The sequence below is a fragment of the Camelus ferus genome, chromosome 4, assembly GCF_009834535.1.
Source record: "Camelus ferus isolate YT-003-E chromosome 4, BCGSAC_Cfer_1.0, whole genome shotgun sequence".
Classification (NCBI taxonomy): Eukaryota; Metazoa; Chordata; class Mammalia; order Artiodactyla; family Camelidae; genus Camelus; species Camelus ferus.
The window spans coordinates 36,878,564-36,906,444 of NC_045699.1; the positions used below are offsets into that span (position 1 = coordinate 36,878,564).

The window sequence follows — 27,881 nt, forward strand, 5'->3', positions numbered from 1 at the left end:
ATTATGCTACCACATGTAAGCGCAGGAGCATGTGTGGACGACCGTTGATGGTCTCACAAAAGAGATCAGTCTAGCAAATAGAATGGCTGCTCCAGATTCAATTGGCACACACACACATTCAACCCAATTTATGTTACTAATGATCAAATAGATGGTAGTCCAGAAAAATTTGCTTATTTGTTCCTCTGCTATTTTCCCTCTTAAAGTCTTTGTCCTAAAAGCTTTTCTCTAAGGCTGAATCTATTACTGTATAACAGACTGGCCATTTCGACTGAACTGATCAGGCGGTTCAATTAAAATGAATAAGCACGTTCTTTTGTACTGAATGCTTGGGTATTTTGTCAGAGTTGCTCTGTTGTTTTTACTTTGGTTAGGTTCCGTTCAAGATCCTGGATTGTGATTCCCTTTGCAGGCATGCAGACCACTCAAGGACAGGGACATGAGAAAGATCATTATATGAGCAAAAGTTTTGAATTTACTAAAACTGAAAGAAAGAGCAGCATCTCAAGAAGAGTTCAATTACAGAATACATCAACACCATCAATTAAAAACCTGAGCCCAATATGACAGCCAGTGAGTGCTCATGATGCCAACTGTTTTCATGAATTTGGTATATTTATATGAAAACAGCTCAGAGTCTCACATAGATCCTAGATGCTATGGCTTGACTGCTTAGGGGAGGAAAAATAATTTTTCCTCTACCTTTCTGAGTTCTTAGGTGATACCCCTATAATATATAAGACAGTTTAACAAGAGAAAAAACAAACAGAAGTTTATTAACAGGTATACCTCATGTATACATGGGAGATACCCAGGAAAACTGAGTAACTCTGTGAGGTGGCTTAGAATTTAGCTTAAATGCCATCTAATAGGGGAAAGGGAGGGGAAGCTAGGTCTCTTGGGAAAAACAAATGATTTTAGGAGAATAAATGGAATTTATAATTTATAATAGGGATTATAGTCTGTCTGGATGTGATATTGACTTCTAGTCTCCTCTCCTGAGATCACGGTCAACCTTCCTTGGGGATGAAACTCCTGGGGAGGGGTTTATGACAAGTGAGTTGCTTTGGGAGGCAACTCCAAATGGTGAGTTCAGAGAAAGTCTCTTCCTGCATTTGCTGTTTTTAAAGTGCCTATAGCTTAGAATAGTCAATACACCAGAGTGGTATATTTTGGGGTGGTATATTCTGAATTCCTTTTTGAGATGGCCTATTCTGCTACCCTTCAAAGCTGAATCAAGCCCATTCCAAAAGCTAACATTGTGTGCAAATCCGCATTTAGTAGGCAGCTGTAGAACACTTCTTTTTTTAACGATTTGAGTATTTGGAAACTAGTTAAAACACTGAAGACTATCTTTTTGTCCTCTTAAGTGGTAAAAGATAAATCTAATGATACACTTTTCATTCATAGTAAAACTTTGCAAGTTTAATTGTTTAGCCTTAATACAAAATATCCTAAATTGCAGAGTACTAAGTGGCTGCTTGAGTTCTCGAGTTATTTGTGAGTGAAAATGTTTCTCAATCCCTATCAAGCTCTTGTCCTCTCTATAATTAGTGACTAAAATGACTGTTAAGCCTGGGTAAATTTTCAGAATGCTAGAATGGGGTTCAAATGGCACACAACATTTGCCACAGTATTCAACAAATGGAAACTCAGTCTTGGTTTTGATGACAGGGTGTAGTTTTTAAAACCTAGTTAGGAAAGTTATTCTCTTGTTTCTCTCTGCTAGCCAAATTTTATTAACATTGGTAATATTTAGGTCTTAGATATGAAATATCAATAAAAAAGTTTCAATAAGTAATGTTAAAAGATAATTTTCAAACGAATATATGTATGTATTTGCATGACTGGGACATTGTGCTGTACACCAGAGATTGACACATTGTAACTGACTGTACTTAAATTAAAAAAAAAAAGATAATTTTCAAAAAAGGATAAAATAATAACACACAAAGATGTAAAACTAAACATATTTAACTAATTAATGAGGAATCTGGTGAGGTGTTACAACCAGTTACCAGTTCAAAGGAAAATCCAAAGAACAGATATATTTATAGATCAGAATATTGAAATGATAGGCATGACTGTTTAGTGGGATTTCTTTCTTTTCTTTTTTCTTCATCTTTTGGTGGAGGATTGTCTCTCCACTGAACCGAGTTCATTTGTATGTCGACAGGCAAGAATTATTTTGCATTGCTATCCAATTATCTATAACTTACAGAGTCACAAAATTGCTTCCACAGAATCAGAATCAGATAACACAGAAGGGTATGCTGCAGACAGTTCATAGTTTTACTTTAAAGTACAAACTTCTCCCTATGGTAGCTTCTATTTAAGAGGTAGTGATAACTATGAGTAATTTTTGTTTTTTTTGCAATAATTGACTCTAAATATCAGAAGAAATTAAAAAGCAACAAAAGTCAGATTGAAGTAGGATAGTACATCATAAACAGTGAAAGAAGGAACTGAGTTCTCCTACTTTTTACCTGGAAGCTTCCCAAGAAGTTATGGACACAAAAGGCATTAATTGTTAGTTGATGAATAAAATAAAATAATATTTCTCTCAGCTTTACATTAAATTTATACTTACAAGTTTCTATTTCTAATCATAAGGATAGAATGATCAAGCAAAGGCATGTGCTATCAATTTCATTTAATAAAGAGAAAGAAATATTTAGGAAAAAGAAGAAATATTTGAAGTCAAGAATGAGAATAATTTGAATTAGGAGGAATGTCTAGACTCAAATTAGTTTTTTCAAAATTACTGCTGATTTGTAGCATTTCCTTGTCATTCTTGCCCTTTGTTCTAGGAAAGAAATATATAAACATATAGTGGTTAAACATTCAACCCTTATGTGTTGGATTGGTAATCTACAAACTTGGTCTTAGAGGTCATGGTATGATATTAAACTCCAAATCATCTAGTTACCCAAGTAAATGAAGACTGGAGTTCTAAGCATTACTAGAATTTGGGGATCCACATTCACATGCATTTTTGAGTAGGTGAACCACAAGAAATGAGAATCTAGATAAATGTATTGAAATGGCAGGCTATGAAATACACATGGCAAGGTGCATCTTATCTTGATGTGGTGATTGCTGGATTGTGGTCTCAGATGTGTGACAATGATAATTAAAAAGTAAGAATACATTTGGTAGCGGGAGAGCACTTTTCTGATACTGCTCACTGAAGTGCTAACTGCTGTGTTTAGGCGAAGAGGAAGAGGAGGAAAACAAACTACCTCGAAGAGAAAGCATGAGACCAAAGAGAAAGCGGACCAGAGATGTTATCAATGAGGATGACCCAGAACCTGAGCCAGAGGATGAAGAAACAAGGAAGGCCAGAGAAAAAGAGAGAAGGAGGAGGCTGAAGAGAGGACCGTAAGTTAGTTCTGATCTATAACCGAAATTGTTTCTCAGTCAAAAGTGCCTGATGCTGAAAGAAGACCACTCCCTTGCCTTAAAATTGGTAATTAAAACTACTATCAGAAAAGCAGGCTTAATCTGATGCTGGCATTTTACCCCACTTAGTTAAATGTATTTTAATATTAAAATAGAATTTAAAAAATGAATATATATTAAGAATGGACTTTGAGAAGTTCTCTTATAAGAGATCTAAATTGTCATAGGTCATTAGCATATGATAGTTAATTTAAATATTTTAAAGTTACACTGTTATTTAAGTGCATCATTACTGAGGTGAAGTGAAAGCCTCCTAAATGATGAGCCCAAATCACTTGTCTTACAGAGCAGGGGATGGCCAGCTGTGGTTAATTCCAACCCAAGAGCTAAGAATGGTTCTTACAGTTGTAATAAACAGTAATATAATTAAATAACAAAAAGGAATATGAGACAGAGCTGTGTGTAGCTCCTGAAGTCAAAAACATTAACTGTCTGTTCCTTTACAGAAAAAAAGTTTATTGGCCTTTTTACAGAGGGTTAGAGTTGTCATTTTGTATTTAATACAACCCTTCATCTTTCAGTTCTACCAGACCAACATTTTACTGAGTGCTATTTTCGTGTAGAATAGTATATTAAATGCTGTTTAGGAAAACTCCAAGAAAATAATTTTCCGGTCTTTGCTTTCCAGAAATTTGCAGATGGCAGGCAGGTAGGAAAAGTGTGTCAAACACATTTACTGACAGAAAACCTAGACCCCTAGGAAAGGTTTTAAGAGATTAGCTCCTCTGACACGCTCAGGTGGTAGGGCCACAGGATCTCCTCTGGAACAGTCCCAGGACTTTAAATGATGAGGAACTTTCTAAGATGTCCTCCAAGATGACACACTGCTGTGTTCAATAGCTAGCTGTAATCTTCCTCCTCATAAATGGTTGTAATGAAATACAACGAAGTGAACATCTTGTCAGGTACATAAGCTTAGCACTAACAGATGATGGTTCCTTTTAAAATAAAAGAGTAACCCCACCCATTTATTCAGTATATTTTTGTTGATTTAAGTTTTTAAATCTTCCTCTTCCTCATCTTCCTCCTCCTCCTGCTTTTTCTCTTCTCCTCCCCAAGCTCTTCCTCTTTCTTCTCTTTAAATACTAAGACATCACTTGCTTTACATTTTGACTCTGGTATTTTTTTACGACCATCTTCTTTTCAAGTATTTTTATCCTTTGTTCTTTTTAAAAACGAAGTAAACATTCTTTTAAGTCTCATGTCTTATTGTGATTGTTATTATTATGTACTAATATGTCCTACTAGCAAAGCTTATGCTTTCTGACAGGTGGTACTTCACTGCAAAAACATCACCAATAGTTGTATGCATTGTACAGGTTGCGTTCCAGAATTTGCTTTTCCTCTCCACTCGTGCCTCAGAGCCGTCCTTTGAGTTGGGTGAGAATTCCTCTGCTTTCTTGTTCTGCTCAAGGTCCTCATGTCAAAGGCTCAACCCCTAGAAATACGACCATATGAATCAACTGGGTCTTGGTCCCTGTTACCTGGGGCAGTCTTGTCCCTGAGACAGTGTCTGTCCTTAGCTGGTGCTACTCTCAGCCTGATTCTGAGAAGCCACAGCGCTCCTGACCCCCTCCCTCCCCACTCCTCCACAGAGCCAACTTGGCTAAAAGGAACTTTGTCTCCATACGTTTTGCAAATTATATTATTATTGCCACAATTTGTACAACTATTCTAAATAGCATCATAAATTATTTGTGGTGATTGACAGCTCTGACCTCTACTTCAGTGTTCACCTTCTATTGTTCATTTTGAGGATAAGCATTTTTTTTTTTTAAAGAAAATGTATTAGCAAATATATTTTGAGAAAGATTAGTAGGCAAGTCAGGGCACATTTATTTAAGTTAATTAATTCAGTGGGTCTTCCTTTATTTAAATGCTCAAGCGAAACACCTTAGGGAATTTCCCTTGCACTGACAAAACATTTGAAACCAACTAAATCCAAGGTTAACTGCCTTTGAAGATAGTTAAAAAACGCTACCTTGTTTGGCATTTTGAAGTATTTCTAATAATATTACAGGCTTTTCTTGACCCAGTTTTAAATGAATAAGTAATCTGCTCATAGCAGTGAGAAATTCAGCACATTATGCCTCCTTCCTGACAGCTGTTGTTTAAATAAATCAAACCTAAGATAGGAAGCCATTCTTGCACAGATTAGCCCTAAATTTTAGAAGATAAAACATGTCTGTGCTATGTCTTTTTAATATGATTAACACTTTCTTTGAGTGATTCCTAGAAAAGCAGTTTCCCTAATGCAATATTTTAATTATGCATTATTATATTTTAATTATGCAAAAAAGCAATATTCTAATTACCTGCATATTTGAAGGAAACTTAGCCAACAACAATTCTACCTCCTAGCACAGCTTGATCTTCCTGGTGCAATCAACAATTAACAACAAAGACTTTAAAAATATACCAGTCTGAGATCATTTAGTGTAGGAATAACTTTCCATAAAATATTAATCTTGGAAGACATTGTTATATTTTAGTGTACTTGATGATAACCCTGTCATCCAGAAAATTTCTGTACATAAACATTTATTCAATAAATATTTATCCAGCTCCACTTCTGTGGAAGATAATCTGCTAATTTCTTTGGAAGATATGGATATGAATATGCAATTGTCTGCATTCTCTAGAAGTTATTTAGTAAGAGAGAGACCACTTAGACACAAATTATTATGAAATAAGACAATATAAATATGCCAGAGAAGTACGAAGTAGTTTAGAATCTTAAGAGAAAACTGTTCTTGTATGGATAATCAGAAAGGAGAATTGAAGACATTTCGTATGACTTTTGAAGGAATCATAGAATTTGGATGTGTTAAACATACAAAGTCCTGAGATTAAGATAGCAGGAGAGTACATAATTAATGTTAGGAAGGTTTTCGTTAAGTTGTTTCTAAAAAATGGCAGTAAAGAAACAAGCTTTAGTAATGTAGTTTGGCATAGCCATTATGGAAAACAGTATAGAGATTCCTCAAAAGACTAAAAATAGACTTATCATATGACCCAGCAATCCCACCCCTAGGCATATATCCAGAGGGAACCTTAATTTGAAAAAATACATGCACCCCAGTGTTCATAGCAGTACTATTTACAATAGTTAAGACTTGGAAACAACCTAAATGTCCATCAACAGATGACTGAATAAAGAAGTTGTGGTATATTTATACAATGGAATACTACTCAGCCATAAAAAGAAAAAACAATGCCATTCGTAGCAACATGGATGGACCTAGAGATTGTCATTCTAAGTGAAGTAAGCCAGAAAGAGAAAGAAAAATAACATATGTCACTTATATGTAGAATCTAAAAATAAAAGACAAATGAACTTATTTATGAAACAGAAACAGACTCACAGACATAAAAAATAAACTTATGGTTACCAGGGTGGGAAGGGATAAATTGGGAGTTCAAGATTTGCAGATACTACTATATATAATAAAACAGATAAACAACAAGTTTATACTGTATGGCACAGTATATATTTAATATCTTGTAGTAACCTATAGTAAAAAAGAATATGAAAATGAATGTATGTATGTATGTATGTATATGTATGACTGAACAATTATGCTGTACACCAGAAATTGACACAACATTGTAAACTGACTCTACTTCAATTAAAAAAAAAGAAAAAAAGAAACACGCTTTAGTTACACTATAAATCCAAACATTGAATAGATCATTCTTTCATTCTTTGTAAGTATTTTGTTATGGTTGTACAGCACCATAAGATTTTATGTGATAAACATCAAATAATTAAAATAAAAACAACTTATTGTCAATCAGAGTTGTATCTTAGTGGAGTATACTTCCACAGTTCTCTTGAACTAGGAGTACTATTCAAAGCAAAATATCTGAATTGGTTAAAACACCAAACTGTCGATGGCAAGTGTTATTTTATAGGGTTAATATAAATTTTTGTTTCAGTAATCATGGCATGATTAAAAACTCTGGACTGGTGGGAAAGAAAGGAGATTGCAAAATCACTTTGAAGGTGGGCTATAAAATTATAGGTATGTCCTCCTATTATTCGGCTGAAACTTTCAGAAACAACTTTGCCATAGTCCTACTGTGTGTGGTCATGAGTTTAGTTTAATTAGTCAGAAACATATTTTAACCCTGAGTCAGATTACAATTTCTTTGTCAGGGCAGCTAGGAGAAAGAAACGTCAACAATTAATTGAAGAGAGAATAATTAATAAGAGCACTGTTTAGTAGGTATAAATAATTGTTAACCAGCTTACTGGAAAGCTGAAAAGAGAACCTAAGTATCTTGGTGACAGCAACTATAGGAAGCAAATACCACACCAAGGGCTAGAGGAACAATGGAAAGAGGTTGAAATTAAAACTTAGAAGCGTAGAGGAGAGACCCATGGAGCTGAAACCAGTGCAGAGGGGGTGATACTCAAGTGGTGCTGGTGTCTGCAGGGGGAGCAATGAAGCTGGTTCTGCTAGCTGGTATCTGTTGGAAAAACTGGCAAACTAGTTTCACCTGCAGCTATGGGAAGCCCCTGTGTCTCCTGAAGAAGCATTGCTAAGGAGTAAGCATCACCACAGGAAGCAAACAGGACACCAAAGGAAATACCAAATCCTTTTTCAGTGTCTTCTGTCGCAGCCGAATATCGAGCCCACTGACAAAGCAGAAATGTGCCCTACAGGGTCACAGCCACAACATCACAACATTAAATATAGCAGGGTAAATTTGAAATTAAGTGACAATAACTCGTAACTGAAACAGTCTGTTACCAAAAAATATTTGATCTCTACAAATAGGGCATTATATTCCTTGATTTAAAATCATTTTGCTCATATTTAGATTTTGTTTCCTTTGAGTTTTGGACTCTTTGGTATTTTTGCAGTACTAGGAACACAGAAGAGTAAAGAGACATCTCATTTGCTCAGCAAGAAACTAAATTCCTTTGAAGGCCTCTTCAAAGGATTCACTTCCACCAAATACACTTCAAGTTGAATTTTTATCAATTGAAGTTTTGAGTTTAATTAACAGATTAAGTTACCTTTGAGAAATATTTTTTTTTCCTATTTCAGTTTTTCTCTTTCTCTTGAGACAGGGCTAACAAATTTTTTAAGGGCACTTCAAAGACATATTCACCTCTAATTTACTATCCTTGTTGAAAAATAAAGTTTTTAAATGAAATGCAGAATTGGTGGGGGAAGGTGTACAAGGTAACAGAGGAAATTATATTGATAAATATATAACTATTACTTTCCCCAGGTTTTCTAGTTCTGAGAGTTTGAGGACGTAAAACAGTTTCAGGACTTCAGAATATAAACATTATTGTTTAAAGTTATAATTCCAGAAATCTGGCATCAGTGTTCAGATATAAGCCCTAATACTTATAGATCTCAGCATTTACTGTAATATCAGCCAAGCTGATACACATTGATTGGCTGTGTATCTGATAGCATTCTTTAAGTTTGGAAGTCAAGCAAAACTTAACTTTATTAAAGAGTTTTTTTTTTTTTAAAGGGAAGAAGAAGAAGAAATTGATGAAGAGGAATTGGAAAGATTGAAGGCAGAGTTAGATGAGAAAAGACAAATGATTGCTACTGTCAAATGTAAGCCTTGGAAAATGGAGAAGAAAATTGAAGTTCTTAGGTATGATGCCACTTTTTATGATTAGAAACACTTTCCCTGATATTGATCTCCTAAATTCTCTGAGTATTACCTATATATTAGAGAAAATACTATGTATAATGTAACATATGTGTAATACTCATTATATATAATGGTCATGGCCATATAAACATATATAACATCATATATGTTACATATCATTCATGTTAACATATATATGTGTACTTATATACACACACACACATATAGATTGTATCACTAGAGAGGCTGGGCTAACAATTACAAAATAAAACAACCATGAGCAAATTCATTTTTTGGAGTCTTATAACCTCTGATCACCTTTAATCATTTGTTCCTTGAACTGATAATTTCCTTAGTTTAATACATTCATTACATCTCTCTGAAAGAGATAATATATTTGAATTTTACAAGTTTGTTGGATTGCACACTCTTGTTTCTCTGCAGGATTCCAGCCTCAAATGATATATTCATGTGACAGTTCTTATTACAGCACAGGGAGGATGCTAAGCCAACAGAACAGTAAATAGGATTGCAATTAAGGGCTATGCTAATAGCTGTTTCCTGGTAACATGTCAGCGACCCAATTTCACTCTTACGTTGAGGGTTAACATACTCAGAGGAGACGTAAGATTTATAAACTCCCGATATGAAAAGTCAAATGATTATCCCTTTTTGGGGAACATGAGCAGATTCACCTCGGAGGATCACACTGTATCTCCTTGCCGTGGTGGTTGGGGAGGTAGGGCGTGAATAAAAGGGACCGTGTCTGTGATAACAGCCATGTTTGCATCTCACAATTGTGCTACAGATTGCATTTTTTTTTTTCCACAGAACCATTTTTATAAACAGTGGTAAATGTCCAAAGCTATCTCTCCATGAGCCTATTTAACTAATGATGTTAAATATTATAGTGTATATACAATAATCTTAAAATTAAAGTGTTTTTGTCTCTGGTGAAAAAAGAACTGAAGTAGCTATCAGGACAATTCACTACTAATCTTGGCTATGCAAAAGCTTGTGTGTTGCTTAAGGAAGTGGCTTAAACTTCCTGAGCTTCAGTTACCTCCCAGGTCTGCACTGTGAGGTGGGAACCTAGGCATCATTTATGACGGTATTGTTTTGTTTTGTGGAATAAAGTTTTCTAGGTTGCAAACAGTGGTCTTGCCAGCAAACTTTTGGAACACGGCACAACTGTAGGCTGGGAACTCCCTGTGCATGTGCTTGTCCACCAGCCGTAAATGAAGGCAAAGACAAGCAGCATTCCTGTTTCCATGACGCTGCTAATGTATGTGCATGTGCACGTGCACGTGTGTGCGTGTACGTGTACGTGTGTCTGTTAAAATAGTTTTCATTCAATGAAGTGATAATGATGCCAAATGATAGGTTTAAAAACATCCTTACTTGGCAAAATAGAAGTTTGGCAACCTTATGTAGGCTCCCAAAATATATTTTGAAATATTACTGACCAGGAAATCCCCAAACCTGGGAACCACAGGTAATTGTGTATAGAAAGTTGTAAGATTAGAAAGTAATATTGTGAACTTCCAAAGCACGATTTGAAATTGAGTAAAAATGCCAAGAAATATACCCTCCCTTTCACCTGCATGGAGGTATAGAAATATGCCCCACTCTTCCTTGCCTGCATTTCCCGTATGGAGCAGTAGAAAAGGGATGGGCTTCAGGCTTGTATTTGAATCTCAGATCTTCCATGTAACAGCTGTGCAAGTTTGAATGAATTGTGTTGACCTCTGACTTCAGGTTTCTTATGAAATTATACTAATTTACAGCATACTGGAATCATAAGATGAGGTATTTCATATGAAACACTTAGCAGGGTGCCAGAACATAACACAAAGCAGGGAAACACACATTGTAATTATTATTTCATCCCAAGACAGACTCAGTGTTGCCTGATTCCCTGCAGTGTGACAGGAGAGAGGTAGACGAATAGGACTTGGCAGGGCCAGGTGGGAGCAGACCTAGCCAGAGCAACTGCAACAGCCTTGAGGGATGGTGGCACATTGGTACTGCAGTCTAGATGAACAACTAATTTTGATGCTCCAACACAGAAAATAGGATATCTTGACAATTTGTCAGAATCCACCATCAGCCACTTTCAGATCTTCCAAAATGTACCCACAGGATAATCTTGCGACAAAGTACAGTTCCTGTGGCCTTAGGCTGGAGTCCAGGGATTAAGTCATTGTCAGACACGGGGAGAGATAAGGATTATGATGGAAGGAAGGGTAATACCAGGCCTTGTTACTAGGGCAGAGGTTGAAGATGGGGAGGGAGTCTCCAGCTGAATCTAGACTATAGGTGGTTTTTTATTTGGCCCATGTGCTTTTTGTTTCTTTTTATTATTATTGTTTTTTTCTTACTGAGACTAAATATACATAACATAAAATTGACAGTTTTAACCATTTGGGGTGTATTTTTATAATAAAATTTTTTGTTGTTTTCAGATTTTAAAAAGTGGGAGGTTTCACTTTTTAAAAATCCAGATGTTCAGCTTCTCCTGGACAAGTAGAAAGTTTGGTCTACATTCCTACATGAAAATAACAGCTGGGCCAAGCAGTTGCTGTCCCCTAGTCACAGGGCATTCACTCCTTGGTGTTCACAGTTCCCAGTTCACATCTCTTGTTCGCACTCCTTGGCTGGACCTTATAAGCATTCAGGTTTGCTGCCTCCTACCCGTGCAGCTGGGGAGCAAGTTAGGCATGTTAGAGACAGTGATTCAGAACGTTGGAGTGAAAGCCATCTCGCAGAATGGAAGCACAGTTTTAGACCCCGAGAAGAAACAGTAGTGGCTTCTCACCTGTCAGCAAAGCTCATTGTCTTACGATGATTCTTCATAGCCAGAAATGGCTCCTGCTTTGTGGCTTTGCAATATTATGCACAGCTGGTACCAAAGGCCATGCTCAGTCTGATTCTCTTGGTTTCAGCCTCTGTGATAAAGTTGTTCGTATTGCAGTGCCCAACCTGTCTCCCTTTGTAGGTTTCTAAATGCTCTTTTGAGCTTCTCCCTCATGGATTCCAATCACATCATTAGAGACAGTGGTCAGTACTTCCTAGTATTGCTAGTACATGCAGGTAAAGTGTTCTTTACCCCAGTGTTACTAAAACATGGGAGTCAGGCAGCTTCCCTCCCACCCTTTGTTTCTTTCAGAAACATTTAAGTCTGAGAGAGTGTGTCTAAGGATTATGAGATTCCCAGAAGTAGCCTCCAGTCATCACTCCTGGCTGTCTATGGCATCCAAGCCACTAGGCACAATGTAACTGGAGCAGCTATTTTCACCACAGATTTGGATCTGTATCTGAGTTCCAAGGCTTCCCATCTGGCTCTGGACTCAGAAAAAATTGTGAAACTTCTAAAACAGACTTTACAGAGGGTCAGGGTTTTAAGATATGTTTTAGAGTAAAGCCTCAGGAATGGTGGCTTTGGTTCTGAGAATGTTGTGGGAGTCTCAGGGATAGTTTCCACATTTTGAAAGACTATCTGCCACTAGGAACATAAGCATTGTCAGGGTCAAAAAACAGTCGATATAAGCAGTTAATATGTGGGCAGGAACCTCTAAGGATGGGTTGTAGATCCATATGGACTCTCAAACATGGCGCAGGAGCTGGAGCTCAGCATTTTCAAGGCGGCAGAATTGGCCCCTTAGGGCTGAAGAGAAGCCACTTCCTTTCCACCGTCACCGTGGAATGGTGTTTTTCAATGTATGTGTTCCTGTGTATTGCTACAGTTTTGCACACTAATATACCCTTAAACCTACTGAATAAAAATCTCTGGGTGGAGGGGTAAGTATGTCTGGCCCAGACGAAGAATGGGTATTTTAAGTTTTACTCTAAAACTCATTAATAGAGAGGTAAGATTGAGAGTCCCCCCTTTTTCAATTCTAAGGATCAGAAAACTTTGTTAAGCAGAACATTCTATTCTGTGGACTGTTTATTGAATGGGTGAGAATATATGTAGGTAAGGGCCAGGGAAAGGGAAACAGCAGTGGATTTTCCAATTATTTGAAAATCAGTTCCTATTTTTTATTAGTTACCTACCTAAAAAAATACCAACAGTGAGGGTTTTAAGCATAATCTGTGTTTAAGTTTTTAATGGATTTAACTGAGAATTTGGATGACTGGATTTCTCCTACCTTTAAGAGGTGGCTGCACGAACTTTGTAGCTGCCACCACAGGTGAAATAAAACGCCTGGATGGACAATAATGGGTCTACTTATTACTCATCTTGAAAACTAAAACCTTTAACTATATCAGAACATTCTACGTGGTAGATTAAAAGCCCTGTGACTAAACGTAAATAAGCAACCACTTAATTTTATTAGAGTAGGTTTTGGATTAAAGATCAAGAGATTAGACTCTAGTCTAAGCTCTGCTTCTACCTTCAGCTCTCTGAGATTCGTTTATTTATTTATAAAACAAAAAGATTGGATTGTGGCCCATGATTTTCAAAGTGCTGTCCTCAGAGTTTAAGCAGTTTGGTGAAATACCTTCAGGGCAAGAGAGACAGAGGTCAGAGGGAGGCTGCTTGGCCACACCACCAGCTTCAAGCAGAGACCTATGGTTTCTCTTTTCTATACAATATATTTCCATGAAAAGCATTCCTTTGAAGGAAAAATACTTCTGTGCCTATTAACATAAGAAATCGTTTTAAAAACATTTAATTGGGTATTTAAAAGAGCTTGTTTTAGGAAAGGAGCAGTTCTAACATTTCATGAGTTTACAAATTAGGGTGCGAGAGTATATACTCCAATATAATTTTGCATGGAAATGGCTCTTGGGTAGAAGCCATTTTTAAATGATCTATTTTGATAACAAAACTGTTTATTTAGCTGCTGTACTGCCTGCTTTAATTTCTGAGCTTTGTAGCTCTCTGGCCCAGCATTCCCGGGAGTTGTCCATTGGCTAACTAGGCCTGGTGATTTATTAATGAAACACCAGGTAAAGCCAAGGAAGTTACTCTTAGGATTTCATTTTAACAAGTACTTGAAACTGTCAGCTAGTCCTTAAGGTAACATTTTTCCTTACTCAATCTTTCTTCATACTCCCACACTGCTTTTTGTTTATTATTTTATTATTTTTTTTTTTTTGGTTGGGGGAACTAAAATATTTCTAGGAAAGTAAGACTAGGCCAGAGTTGATTTCCTCTGCTGGAGCCATCTGAGAGAACTACCTCTTTCTCTCAAGTTTCCTTGGAGCTTAAGATTTTCTTAGACAAGAATCATGATTTCTACTTTAGTTCATCTTTCCTTCACCTGTCATTGTGAAGGAAAGAGTGATTCCACACAGGAGGACTGTTAAGCATGTGTACACACTCACTAACATATCAATCCTTTGGGATTCTTTTTAACCAATAACTCAACCAAAGCAGGGGCCTTTGGTTCTTGATTTTTCTCATCCAAAGAATGGGGAGTCCATAGGCAATCAGTGTATCTGAATTTTGTTGATCAAAATGTAACATTAGCATCCAATTTTTCTACTGTTTAGTAAGTGTCTCCTACATATCAAGCATTATGCTGTGACCTTAAGCAAGTTTCTTAACTTCTGCATCCTTGAGTTTCCTCACCTATAGATGGGGATAAAAGTAGTATTACTTCATAAAGTTCTTGAGAGGATTAAATCAGTTAATAAGCCTAAAGCACATAGAATGGGTTCTGGCACATATTAATCACTTTATACATATTAGTTATTGTTTTACTATCATAACTGTATTTAACATTTTCAACCATCTTTCAAGGTAGGCACTGTTATTTTGACTTTGCATATAAGGAAAATAAAGTTCTGAGAGGATATATCAGTGTTTATGGTCAGACAGCTATTAAATGGCAGACCATGATTTGAACTTGTGTAGAAAATTACCTTGATGCGATGAAGGCCTCTAAATATAATACCAGGCAAGCTCCTGTGAGGATCATGGGACTGAAAGGTTCACAGACCAAATTAAGATGCTCAAATCACATGGTTTATTAAGTCAATTGAAAGCATAATGAGAAGCAAGGGCAAAAAGAGGGGATAAGCTAACACACTGGGAAATAATGGCAATGGAGTAGTCTAGTAGGCCACAGGATCACACTTCTTAAACCCTGGATTTCACAATATTCAGATGCCTTGTCTCTCTTATCCTACTAATGGTGTGGTTAAGGGGACTGAGGTTCAAAGGGACCCATGGAATGAAGATGACTTGGGCCAAAGATAGGCATCTGCTCTATCAGAATGACATAAAGCAAGTTTGCCTGACCATAGCAGTAACTTGTCAATTAGCTTGTTGCAATGCCATGAGTAATAGCTGCATTTCTGGAGGACACATATGGGGGAAATAGAACCATGTTGGATGACCACCAATGGGTGGTCAATTTAACAGTGATGAATAGTCCCAAAGTGACAGGATCAAAACTGATCTTTCCATCCCTTTCCATCTATAGTATTCTTATTTGTTCATCATATTTTCTATTTTCTGTCTTTCTTTGGTAGATATTACAGGTTACTATCTGTTTTAGAACGTATCTTATAAATTATGCCTATGTGTCACGTTCTATAAGTTTACTTATTAGAGCTATATTCAACAGATCCTATGTGCAGGATCAGCTATATTATTTGCAGGACCTGGTGAAAAATGAAAATACAAGGCCTTTTGTTAAAAAATAATTAAAAACTCAATTATTAAGAATTTCAAGATGGCAATGGCAGAGTATTAAATTAAGCACTGGCCCCATCTGATTGTGGGGCCCTGTGTGACTAAACAGGTCACAAGCCCATGAAGTTGACTTTGCCTGTGAGTTTCACTTGAATATTATGAGCATCTATGAATTTCACTTGAATTTGAGCCAAGAGCTTTCTTACTATCTATGCTAAATACTTTTTATGACTTCTATCCATTCCAATAGCAGAATTCAGTTGTCTCTAATAATTTAGCAAACTCAACATCACAGAACTCAAGTCTATGTAACTCCAAAGACAGTGCACTGCAGCTAGGGTGTTCTTTTTAAATACAACTTTGAACGTGTCATATGTTAAAAGCCTTCAAGTCCCCATTAATTAACAAAATTTAAAGGCTTTTGCTTAAAAAAAAACAGTGAGCTCCACAGTCTGAATTCACAATCTGAGTTCTAGATCTCTTTCTAAATTATTAGTTATTAATGATGATGACCGTGAGCATTTGGGGATGGACAAGATCATCTCCAGTTTTTTTTTAGAGTCTGCTATGTATCAGATTCTGTGTTGGGGATACTGCACACATTAACTCATTTAATCCTCATAAGAAACTTAAAACAGAAAGTTATTCCTATTTTACAGATGAAAAAATTTTACAGAGGTAAGGTAGCCTTACATAGCTAGTAACTATCAAGGTGAAAATTCAAATCCAATTTTCTCCATCTCCAAAACCATTTTTTTCTATTTTTATCTATTTTATTTATTATTATCAATTTATCTATCTATCTATCTATCTATCTATCTATCTATCTATCTATCTATCTATCTTATCTCTTTTCCTATTGTGCCACACTACTTCCCATTTGAACCATTTTCCAGTGAAATAAGTAATCTTCTCTAGACATTCTGGATAGATTTTCTCACTTTGCTCCAGTCTCCTCTCCACTTTTCTGCATCCTGTGCTTCTTCCAGCTGAATTCTATCTCCTTCATGAATTGTTGTCTCCCTGTGGTCTTTCCTCTGCTGAATCCTATAGAAATAGAACTCAAATAGGCTCTTTATTATTCATTTGGCTCTGTTGTTATGCTGCATTGTATTGCATTTTTAAATTGTATGTAAATCTCTTTTCCTTTAGAACGGATTTTGAGCTCCTCAGATTGTGACAGGTCTCTGACAGCTCTTTCTTCAGGGCTTAACTTTGTGCTCTGTACATCATAAGTATTCAATTACTGTTTCCTGCATGGGTAACAGTGTTAATGGTGACTTCTTTCGTTGTTGGACACTCATTCCCAAAGCAAGAGAATCATTAACGTGACTGGACTCTTTTAAGGGCCTGGATAAATATGTGACTAAAAGGCAAGAATGTGCTGATTAAACAAACAAACAAACAAACAAAACCAACCAAAAAAACCTTGATTCGTAGTGTTTTGCTGATTTCCATGATGTAAATACTCACACTGTGATCAATTTCAAGCTACCAACAGTTCAAAAACCAGCTCACAAAATTTCTGAAAATTTAACAATCTGTGGCTCACCTCACTGAGGGATCTAGTAACGCCCTTTGATTAACTAAGCTTATGTTAGAGGGACCTTAATCTGGAGCTGTTGAGAGCAGAAGCTAAATGAAGAACTGCTTATTATGCTATAACTTATTTAATTTATTTAATCTACAATCAACAATGAAATGCTTAACTTAGGGCTGCCTGTGAGAAAAACAAACATTATTCTATAATTTCAGGACTCTAGATAAAGGTCCAAAGTGCTGTCAACTGGAAAAAAAAAAAACTCACAACCCAAAAGTTGCAAGTTACATTTTATTTGGGGACCTTACTGAGAACCACAGCATGGGAGACAGACCTTCAGGTAGCTCTGAGGAACTGTTCTGAAGAGGTAAATGAGGAGCCAGAATATATAGGAGTTTTTGCTGAAAAACAAAACAAAACAAAACAAAACATGTAATTGGACATCAAGAAAATATTGCTAATCACACAAAAAAGCTATCTCAAGTTAATAATTTTAATGCTTTTCTATATATGGGAAAATGCAAGAGTCTGGGCTCATTGAAATTATTCCTTAGATATGCATCTTAACTATCAAAGGCCAATATCTTATTTTTCTCCATCCTGAAGTTCCCTCAGGGTGCACTTTTGCGGGGTGGCTACAGTGGCTGATGGCTTGATGGCGGGCAACATTCTTTTGTCTTCAGTGCATTTATAACCTCTTGTCCTAATTTGTTTGTTGTTGTTGTTGTTTTTCAGTCTGATCACCCTGCTTAGTGTCTTTTATTTTATACTTTAGAATTCCTCCCAGGTCTATTAACATGTACAGAGATTTTCAATCGTTCTTTCTTCTTTCCTCCTACTCCACTCTTTTCTCTTTTAAAAATTCATCTAAAGGAGGAAAAGTTTTTCATTCAAGAGTAATCAATTCTTGATGGAGATCAGAAATCATTCACATTAGAGTTCACCTGCCACAATTGCCTGTCTCATCTTTTTCATGGCCTTAGAAGGAATCTTTCCATATTAAATAAGAACAATGTCCCTGACAATTCTTTCTCACTTGCAGTTTAGACTGTTAATATTTGCTGTTTTATTGTGAGTCCTTAGAACATTATTGTGTTAATTTAATAAGGCTTTTCTAATAACATTTTGAAATTCTCCCTTAAAGGATCCTGAAAGGAACCAAATGAGAAAATGGTTGTTTTTTCTTGGGACTTGCATGTTTTGGAAACTTTTTCAATTGTTAAGGAAGTCAGCTCTGAATCATTTGAGATAAATATACTTTTGTCTACCAAGAATTCTTTTTATTTGTCTCATGATTCATTGAATCGTTTTTATCTCTATTGCACCATTTACCATAGTTGCCTGGAGATGTTCTATTCTTCATCTTGGTTTGTCAGGCTTTTCAGATGGCACATGTGGGGTACTGCTCCTATCTCCTATCTCTTCTGGAAAGTTGTGAAGGTATTTATGGCTCTTGTATCTACCTCAGAATCTCAAACATACAGCCTATTTAAATCAGCCTGAAATTCTGCCCCAGATGGCTGGTGGAAGGGTATTAGTTATTGGAAAAATAAGTCTAAAAATGCTGATATTCAAGGTTGCTTACCAAGACTCATGGCAGTCAATCTCATTTGCTACCTTCCATAAACATCCGTTTATCCAGAATTCAAATAATCCCAGAGTTCAAATAAACAGGGATTCTTAAAAATGGCACACTGTCAATAATAATTATAATATAAAATCAATATTAGACATAAGAAAGTTCCAAAGGTTTCTTTAAGGTAAAAGTGTGGTTACTTTCATCTTCTTAATTGCATTTCATTGTATACTGCATTCTGGAGTATTATCAATCAGTGTTTATATATGGAAAGACACATGGAATTAATTTTCCCAGCTTGCCGGAGTATTCTACCCTCCAAGAATTTTTGATAGATAGCAATTTACCTAGCTTGCCCTCTTTAGACTTTTAGCTGTCAGTGATAGCTAATGTTCACAACTTGTTATTAGACTATCCATAAATATATGATCTTTGAAAAGTGATTAAAAGCAGATATTCATTAATTATCACTTAAAAATCATTTAGGAATGCTTTTTAAATATATTTGACATAATACATTAACAGTAAAAAGGAAAGCAAAAGTGCACATGATAAGCACAAAATAAGCTTAATTTGAGAAATATGTCCTTATTGCTTTGGGAAAGCATCATCCAGATCTCAGATAAGATACTAATTATGAAGATAACCCTTAACTTTATCAAGTTTATAATAAGGCACTTTTGAAGATGGTTTTATGTATATGACCAAGAAATAGTAGGTAGAATACTACTTTGGGGAACTTAAATAAGCTTGTTGCTATAGAGTTAAAATGGTTATGCCTTATTAAAATGCATATACTAAAAGTAATGTTTGGAGAACATGATATTAGAATATCATAACGAATTAGATGAATAGAAGAAAGGCGAATAGTTTTACATATTCAGTGTAATGTGTCTAAGAGTCCCTCTGTCCTGAAAATTAGAAATTTTAAAATTAGATATAAATAATTTCTTTCAAGTTGTCATGTTAATTATGCTTTTGCAATATACATATACACATATATATGTATGTGCTATTACACATATACATACATATTCACAATTAAATGTCTATATAAAGATACATGACTCTTTGGATGAATTAATTTTTATATTTTATGCATCCACCATTACAGAGTTTCTTGATCAGTGGTTGATCACAAGGATCAGGGAAGCTTAGAAGGGAAGCTATGGAAGAAAACTGAAATCATAAGACTCCAAGTCAACTCAACAGAAAGATTAGTTCACATAAGAGCATAATCTGCTCTGTGGGTGACCTCACCTAAGTTGTGTTGTCAAATGCCTGGGAGAGACTGCACAGCTAAGTTTGTCTTGTGGCAAGCAATCAAATTCCCAGGTAGTCTTGATTATTTGCAGAACTTACTGAACTATTATTTTAAGTTTCTTGCCCACTCATGGATCAAAAGGCAGAAAATACTGTTCTAACAGAAAACTAAGGCTTTCTAGTATTCCTATATATCACCACAAAAATATTTCAGAATGCTTAAAAATGTTGACCAGGCTGTGAATATGAACACACAGGTGTTGTGCAGAAATATTTTACCAAAACTTTGAAAGCAGAATAGCTCCTCTCACTCTGAGTCAGTGCTTTGGGAATCCTTCTGGTTCACAGTATCGAGAATTCATTAAACATGTTTGATTAGAATGCTCATGAACAAAGCAAAATTAGCACAATTCTGTCTACCAGTCCCTGAATATTAGTATATCTAAGAATATGAGATTCACAGTGGAAAGATCTTCTTTGTTAGGGAAATTCCTGTAGACCGATAACTGGAATGCCTTTCTCTGCCTACTTGAATTCTGTCAGCCCTTTAACGTCTAGTTTAATTCTTATCTCATCAATAGCATCTTCAACAAGCTCTCAAGCCTCCACTACCCTCTCCCTTTTCACCTCAAGGCTGTCTACCACTGTGATGTAACAATTATATGGACCTATATCTCTCTTTTCTTAGTGGAGTTTAAGCTTTAGAAAGGAATCTACATTTTTTTTTAATTCCTTTCGAAGCACTTAACTCATTGCTAAAAATAAAACACACTCAATATACACTTAGAAAAGGAGAATGAAAAAATTATAGAAATAAAATAAATTTATTTGTTGACCAGAATTTTAGATGGGTCCTTCTTGCAGCTATGTACAGCAATCTATATTTTCAGTGCTATTTCTACCTAATTCTGAGTATAATTTTCCCACAGTGAAGGTAGGGAGAAGATACGCTACCATTTTGCAAATCTTTGGTGTTGAGAATAGTTGAGGTAAGCTTTTAGATTTAACTTTTTTTTTTTTTGAATTACTCTTAAGCTCCTGATCTTAAAATTCAGTTGTGGCTTTAAGGATACATTCTCTGCAAATCTCATTTCTGTTCAAAAGCCAAAGCGATAATGGTAGACTAGGATATACCTAGATGTCTTAGAACTCTGCAGCCTTCATAATGCTACCCCTACTTTCAGGTGTTAGTGTTTCTAATTTTATTCTCAATTGATTCATTAAAACAAAAGCAAAAACCAAAATAAAACAAACAAACAAACAAAATCCTTGATATAGAGCTTAATAAGATCTGGAGAGATATTGATAAAGTTACTATTATAGCTTGCTTTAGAGGGAGAAAGAATTCTTTATATCAACTTAGTTGCACATTGTGTCTGCTGATAATGTTACAAACTTTAGAATTTTCCTGTGATCTTGTATGGCTGACACCCAGTTTATTCTGTGACCAATATCTAAAACTCAGCACAGGCTTTCAGCTCCTGGGAAAACCTATATGATCTTCTTTCCTCTCTCCCTGCTATTATAATAGACAGGAATATTTTTTTTAACCATAAATTGATTCTTAAATTAACCAGATAGAGCAGTATTAGGAAAAATTTAATCAGCGAGTAGAAAGAGGATCTAATGTGCTTTCTTTATTAAACCACTAAAGCCCGGCTATGTTGTTTCTCCCTTCAGTCATCTAAAATTACTCTGAGATGCTTGACTGACCTCTAGGGTACAACTGAAATATGTTTGAGTTTTTCTTTGACATTTAAGCCAGCCATGAAAATTAACATTAGTTCATAGCCCCAGAGAGCAAAGAAGTCATCCTAGGTCTGAAGAATTTCTATGGGTAGTAACTTTGAACTTAATACAGACTTGACCTACCCAAGCTTTGCTTTGGTTATTTACCAACACCAGCAGCTGGCTTTGACACATCTCCATGAATGTCATCACAGCTCATGAAAAAATTGTCTTAAGAACTCTATGCACAGATCATTCTAACGTTTATTGCTGATAAAATTTTTAGAGGTCTTAGTGAACTCTCTCTCTCTCTCTGTATATATGTATATATATAAATCTGTGAAATCTGTGAAATGGTGCTACTAAAAGGAAGCACACCAGAATAAGTCACACATATAGGCTAAGTGGTTATATGAATATACAGGCAACATTTTTACTTGTTTTTTACTTGTTCTTTGTTACTTGTTTTCAGATTATTTCATATGTTTTTAGTCAGTTAACTTGTAGGGATATAAGATAAAGAGTGAGCTAGGGACTTGAAAAGTAAAGTTATTCCCCAAAAGAAATTTATCAAGTTTCAAAATATGCGAAGTATTGCCAATGCAAGGGGGCACCAAAATAATTATATTTAATGTAATAGCTTTTTAGCCCAACCTCCCCCAACAACTGCTTGGCCACATAAAACTCTCTTAAATTTACTAGTCTCAATAAATAAAATTTGATTTCATTCCAAATTTAGTTCTCAACTTGGAATCATTCAGGGACCTTAAAAAGTGCTGATACCTATGCCCCACCCCTAGAGATTGGGACTTAAGTGGTCTGGGGATGGGGACACTTGGGCCTTGGAATTTTTAAAAGATCCCACAGGTGATTCTGAGGTGTATGTGGGTAGTTTAGGAATCACAGCCCAACTAACATCCAGTCTTCCTATAGGTATTCATTCAAATAGAATTTGTTGAAACTCACTTCTATGCCAGGTGCTATATTAAATATTGGGAAATTAGAACAAAAGACATGGACTTTGCCTTCAGGAAATCCCAGTGCAATGGTGAAAATGGACCATGGGTTAACTACAACACATGAGGTGACTACCACATAAAGGGCAGAGGTAAAATTACCTGGGGCTGGAGGGGAATGTTAGAAGAATCAGGAAAGGCCTTATGGAGAAGCTGTAGTGTTGGCCTGGCTGTTGAACTGAAAATGAAAAGGAAGAAAACAGGTGGAAAAGAGGGGAAGGGCTTTCCAGAAACAAGAACCAGCCTGCATAAAGGCATTAGAAATCAAATCACATTCAGCCTCTCATTTTTTTTCCCTTCAGTTCATCTTGCACATCATTGTTGCAACATTTTTCATATAGCACACTGTACTGAACTTACCAGTTTTCTGCTGAAAAATGCTCCTGGGTCCTTACTGACATCAGGATGAATTCTGCAGTGCTTAACCTGGCATTGGGGGCATGCCAGCTCCTCCTTTTAAAGCACCTAAACTGTTTTCTTTATCGTCTGAAGACCTGAAGACCCCAGGTGCATTTCCATGTATTCACCATTGCTCACACCATTTCCCTGCGCTGAAATGTCCTTTCTGCAACCTTGACCATGTAACTGAATCCTCCTTTTGTTCAAGGTTCCTTCTAATCACCCTAGTCTCCCATCTGAATCTTCCAACACTTTAATTTTACCATTTACTCATTTGGTAGTAATCAAATGATGCCCTAAATATTAATCTATGTCTTAACTTTCTAATGGAATTATGAATGCCTCACAGAAAACATAGAACTGCATTCTTTTTTTAAAAAAAAATTCATGTGGCACTGTGTCTTGAAACAGATAAAAATCTATACTTTTATTACTGTAAATAAAACTGTATGACAATATTGTAAGTTTGGAAAATAGAGGAACTGATTATTTGTGTAATTGCCCAGTCTTCGGCCACTGATATACACAATTTTTACACAGTTGTGAAGACAGTGTACAACTTGTTCTTTATTCTGAAGTTTCACCTAATGTCTAATAAACATTTCCCCAGAAAAATAATAGATATCTTCAAATAATAATCAAAAGTACCACTTACCCATGGGATACCAAGTACTGTTTTGTTTATGTTGTCTCAACTTTTATATGTCCTTATACCAACCCCATGAGGTAAATAATGACGTTATTCTGGGAAAACTGGAGATGCTGAACTCTGTTCCCAACTGAGCTGGGCCACTTACTCTTTGGGTAAATTTGGACACTTATTTTACTGATCCAAGCCTCAGTTTCCTCATCTCTGAAATGGGGGTGATAATAGTTCCCACCTTGCAGGATTTGGTGGGGATTAAATGAGACAATGGACGTAAATAGTGCCTGGTTTATGGCAAACACTTGGTATATTAGCGGTTATTGCTGTTAATGTTGCTGATCACATTTTACAGCTGAGAAAGCTTGGGATCAACAACATCTCCCCAAGAGCACACAGCTAGTATGTGACAGAGCCAGGACTCAAATCTGTTTCCATTATGAGATACGGATCACAGAACTGGGCAGAGTGTGGTCCTACTCAAGGGAGGGAGCTCTCTTTTTGCCGCTTGGCGCAGAGGCTCCCCGACCGCCCCCGCCTCCTGAGCTCTCTGCAGAGCGCCGCCCGCCCGGCAGAGCAGGACTCAGGCTTGCGCAAGCCGCCGCCTCCTCGCCTGCTGGCTCACACACGGGATTTCTGAACCCTGGCACCTGGGCCCTCTCGGTGGGCCTCAGATGTGAGGCTGAATTCTCTCCTGTTCACTTAGTAGCAAGAACAATGCCCACTACTCCTGCATCTCAGCAGCATGACAATCTGAGGAGAAATGGGCTGCCTTTCTTCAGGGTTTTGCCTGGAAGTATCTATTCCTTTCTCAACTGTGTAGTTTAGAGAGTCAGCCTAAAACTTAAAGTCAGCCCTATGGTACTGTTGCTGTCAATAACAGTTGTTATTCATAGCACTCTTACTGTTTGCCCCGATACATTGCATATATTATTACTAAACACATTACACACATCTTTTCCTAGAAAGCATGCAACAACCCTATGGAATAGCTATTACTATCTGTTTTATAGATGAAACAACTAAACATCTTAACCATTGCAACTACTGCCACTAGCATCCCTGTTACAACAACACATTTTGAATCATCACTTACAGTGTAGGATGATTTAAAATAATTCCACCTGTCTAATTATGGAGTTATATTATCTAGAAGGCCTATAATCCTTATTTTCAATCTCTGTACGTTTAGGCTGTCTTCTTACTGCCTCAACTTTCTTTCAGTTACTCAGTAATATTTTAGGAAAAGTCAGAGTTCTGACTTCTAGTCAATTTAAATTGGTCAAATTTTTTTTTTAATGGCAGTGCTTCTTAGCAAAAGACTTTTCATTCTTCTGATCCCTTTACTGGGAAGTAGTGCTCGTGAGTACAAGTTTTGATTACAGTTGCCTTAAAGACCAGTTTTGAAAAGGCTTTCATTTATTTGAGAAATAAATTGGTTGCTCAATGTTACTGCTAAACTGAAAACAAGAGGAAAGAAAAGTCAACTTAACCTAACCCAAATGAGGAACATGTTTCCTGGGATGAGCATGTGTCAAAGGCAGCATGACATGTCCTAACTCCCTTGTGTAATCAGGCTTGTCTCATGTGTTATGGGTAAATTATCTATTTTGTAAGTTAGGCCAAAGTGTGCACCTTCAAGTAACTGTGAAAGCATGCTTGAAAGCCCATGAAACCTTATTATTCCAATTACCAACACAAGGGGTTGATAAATGAATCATGAGGCCAGGTATTACTGTCATTAAATAGACCTTCCTCAATTATTTATCCCTAGGTCTGGGGTTACAGCTCAGAGAACTGTGCATATTGTACCAGGGCTTTGAGCTCTGAGGCCTGGAGACTGGATTACAGTGTTGGCAGGCAGCTTTTGTTGAATGTAATTCAAGGGGATGACACACATTTTTCAGTCAGACATTTGGATGGTTTGAGGCCAATAGATATTCAAAGTTTATCCACAAAAGCCTATTTCATTTTAGCCACATAGAAAAATCCCTTTAAATTATCCAGATCAGTACAAATGTGTAGGAAAATGGATTAACTACAGGAAAAATACAAAGAAACTCTTTTGCTTTTTAGTTTTCAAAGACTCTGTTTCTGTTTTCTTGCATCCTGGTCTCTGTCATGGGTACTTTAGCGTGATAAGTATCAGTCAATATTTAGCTCCGTATTGGATACTTCCTTTTTGTATCTTGTTTTTAACTGCACAATGAAAGATGTCTTCTGGTTAAGAAATCTGTTACCAGGGAGGATGGGATTGGGTGATACTAGCTTTCTTTTCTTCTGAAATCATGCCAGCCCATTGCCAAGGTCAGCCCTGAAAATAATATTAGGGTGTGTTCTTTCTTTTTCCCTCGTCTAAGCAAGACGCTTTATTACACCCCAAGAGCATCAGATTAGAGGGTCAGGAATCTGTTCTTGCTTAATGACCATCCTCTACCCACTTCGTACCCCCGGCTTTGTTTTAAAGTCATCCCTCAGACTTCTGATGAGTTGAATCTAGTCGTTGTTTTGGCCAGGGTGGGCAGTGGGAGCAGGAGGGGCTAGAAGGACTGTTCAGAGATTCCTTTGGTATGAAATTTGGGGAAGTTCTCTTAGAGAATGGAGGAGGGGTAGGACGTTAGGGAGAGAAGAAGAAATTCACACTTGAGATTAGAATTAAGTCCAGACTTTTGTTTGAAAAACCGAAGTCAGGATATGTAGAGGTGGAGTAGTAGTTGGAAGAGAAATATGAAGCTATGCCTAGCATCAGGGAGAACTTGGCAATTTAAAAGACAGAAAATAAAAAATTGTTTAGATTGTTCAAAGGAAAATTATATTTAAAAAAACCTTATGCATGCCATGTAAATAGGATTCTATACTGTTAAATGAATTTATAATTAATTTTGTGGTATTTTAGATTTGGTTATAACCTTGGCTTCCCTCTTTCTCTCTTAAATCTTGTTAGTTTAGTGTTCCTGTAACATAATCATCAGCTCCTAAAATAAAAAATCTTGTCAGAAATATGGAGGAATAGCTATTTCTTTACACTTCTGACTGCTTAGAGCAGTCATGTTTTCTAATTGGCCTCTCAGCTAGAAAGTGGTATCATTCTAACAGGCCAAAGTGATGCTCTTTAATTATCTGCTAAAAATCAAGAGTAGTGGATATGCCCATAAAGTGGTCACTTCATTACATTTGAAAAACAAACTTTAATTTTTTTTTACTAAGAAGAATTTTTGATTCTCTATTTATATGTTTATTAAAATAGAGAATGATGTGATAGTTCCTATGTATACAAGGTTTTATGAATTTCAAAATTGTTGATGTCAAATAATGGCTAAAACAGGATGTATAGGTTCTTAAAAACCAACACACTATACAAAATTGGGTAATGAAAACTACAGGGATTATAGGAAAAATGAGGATTGGGCACAATATTCAAAACATCATCAGTGACACATTAAAAAAAAAGAGAAATTTAATAAAGTGGCAGCAACGTTTTACATATATTAAATGGTTAAGAAATACATAAACATTGCAATAAATATGGCAGTTAACCTCATAAAAGGCCAGAAGTTTTCTTGTGGAAACAACAAGGTTGCAATTTCTAAATTATTGTGAAGCATGGAAAGAGGGTCATTGTAACACCAGCTCTGAATGGATGTGGCTTTTCTAGAAAACACGTGGGATGCTGTGAGGTAGCTGGTTGATGAGGTGTGTGCATTTTGTGTGTGCACTGCTAGGCTTAGCTGGATGCCGTGTTTTACATTTACTTAGTGTTTCTTTAGATAAAGTCACAAATAAGCAAACACAAAATCTGTGTTATGCTCAAATTGTTCCGTCATATAACAATTATGTTAGAACAAATTCTCAGTTTCAAAACAAGTGTTACAGTGGAATTGACAGTGTAATATTTCCTTCAACACTTCAACATCTGTAATCTCACCTTATTCTCACCATCACCCCTGCCACCTGGGAAGCAATTGCCCAAGTTTTGT

General features: G+C 36.3%; 1 protein-coding gene across 23 annotated transcripts in view; it reads left to right on the plus strand.

Moving 5' to 3' along the window:
• TMC1 (transmembrane channel like 1) overlaps positions 1 to 27,881 on the plus strand; it is a 310,690-nt gene that overhangs the window by 209,518 nt on the left and 73,291 nt on the right. For all 23 annotated transcript variants that reach the window (XR_004319262.1, XR_004319261.1, XR_004319264.1 and 20 more), the window contains 2 exons: positions 3,213 to 3,381; positions 8,962 to 9,090. Coding sequence is in view for 19 of the 23 variants with exons in the window: in XM_032477833.1 (XP_032333724.1) it covers positions 3,213 to 3,381; positions 8,962 to 9,090 (298 nt within the window). In the remaining 4 variants the exon portion in view is untranslated. The remainder of the gene's footprint in view (positions 1 to 3,212; positions 3,382 to 8,961; positions 9,091 to 27,881) is intronic.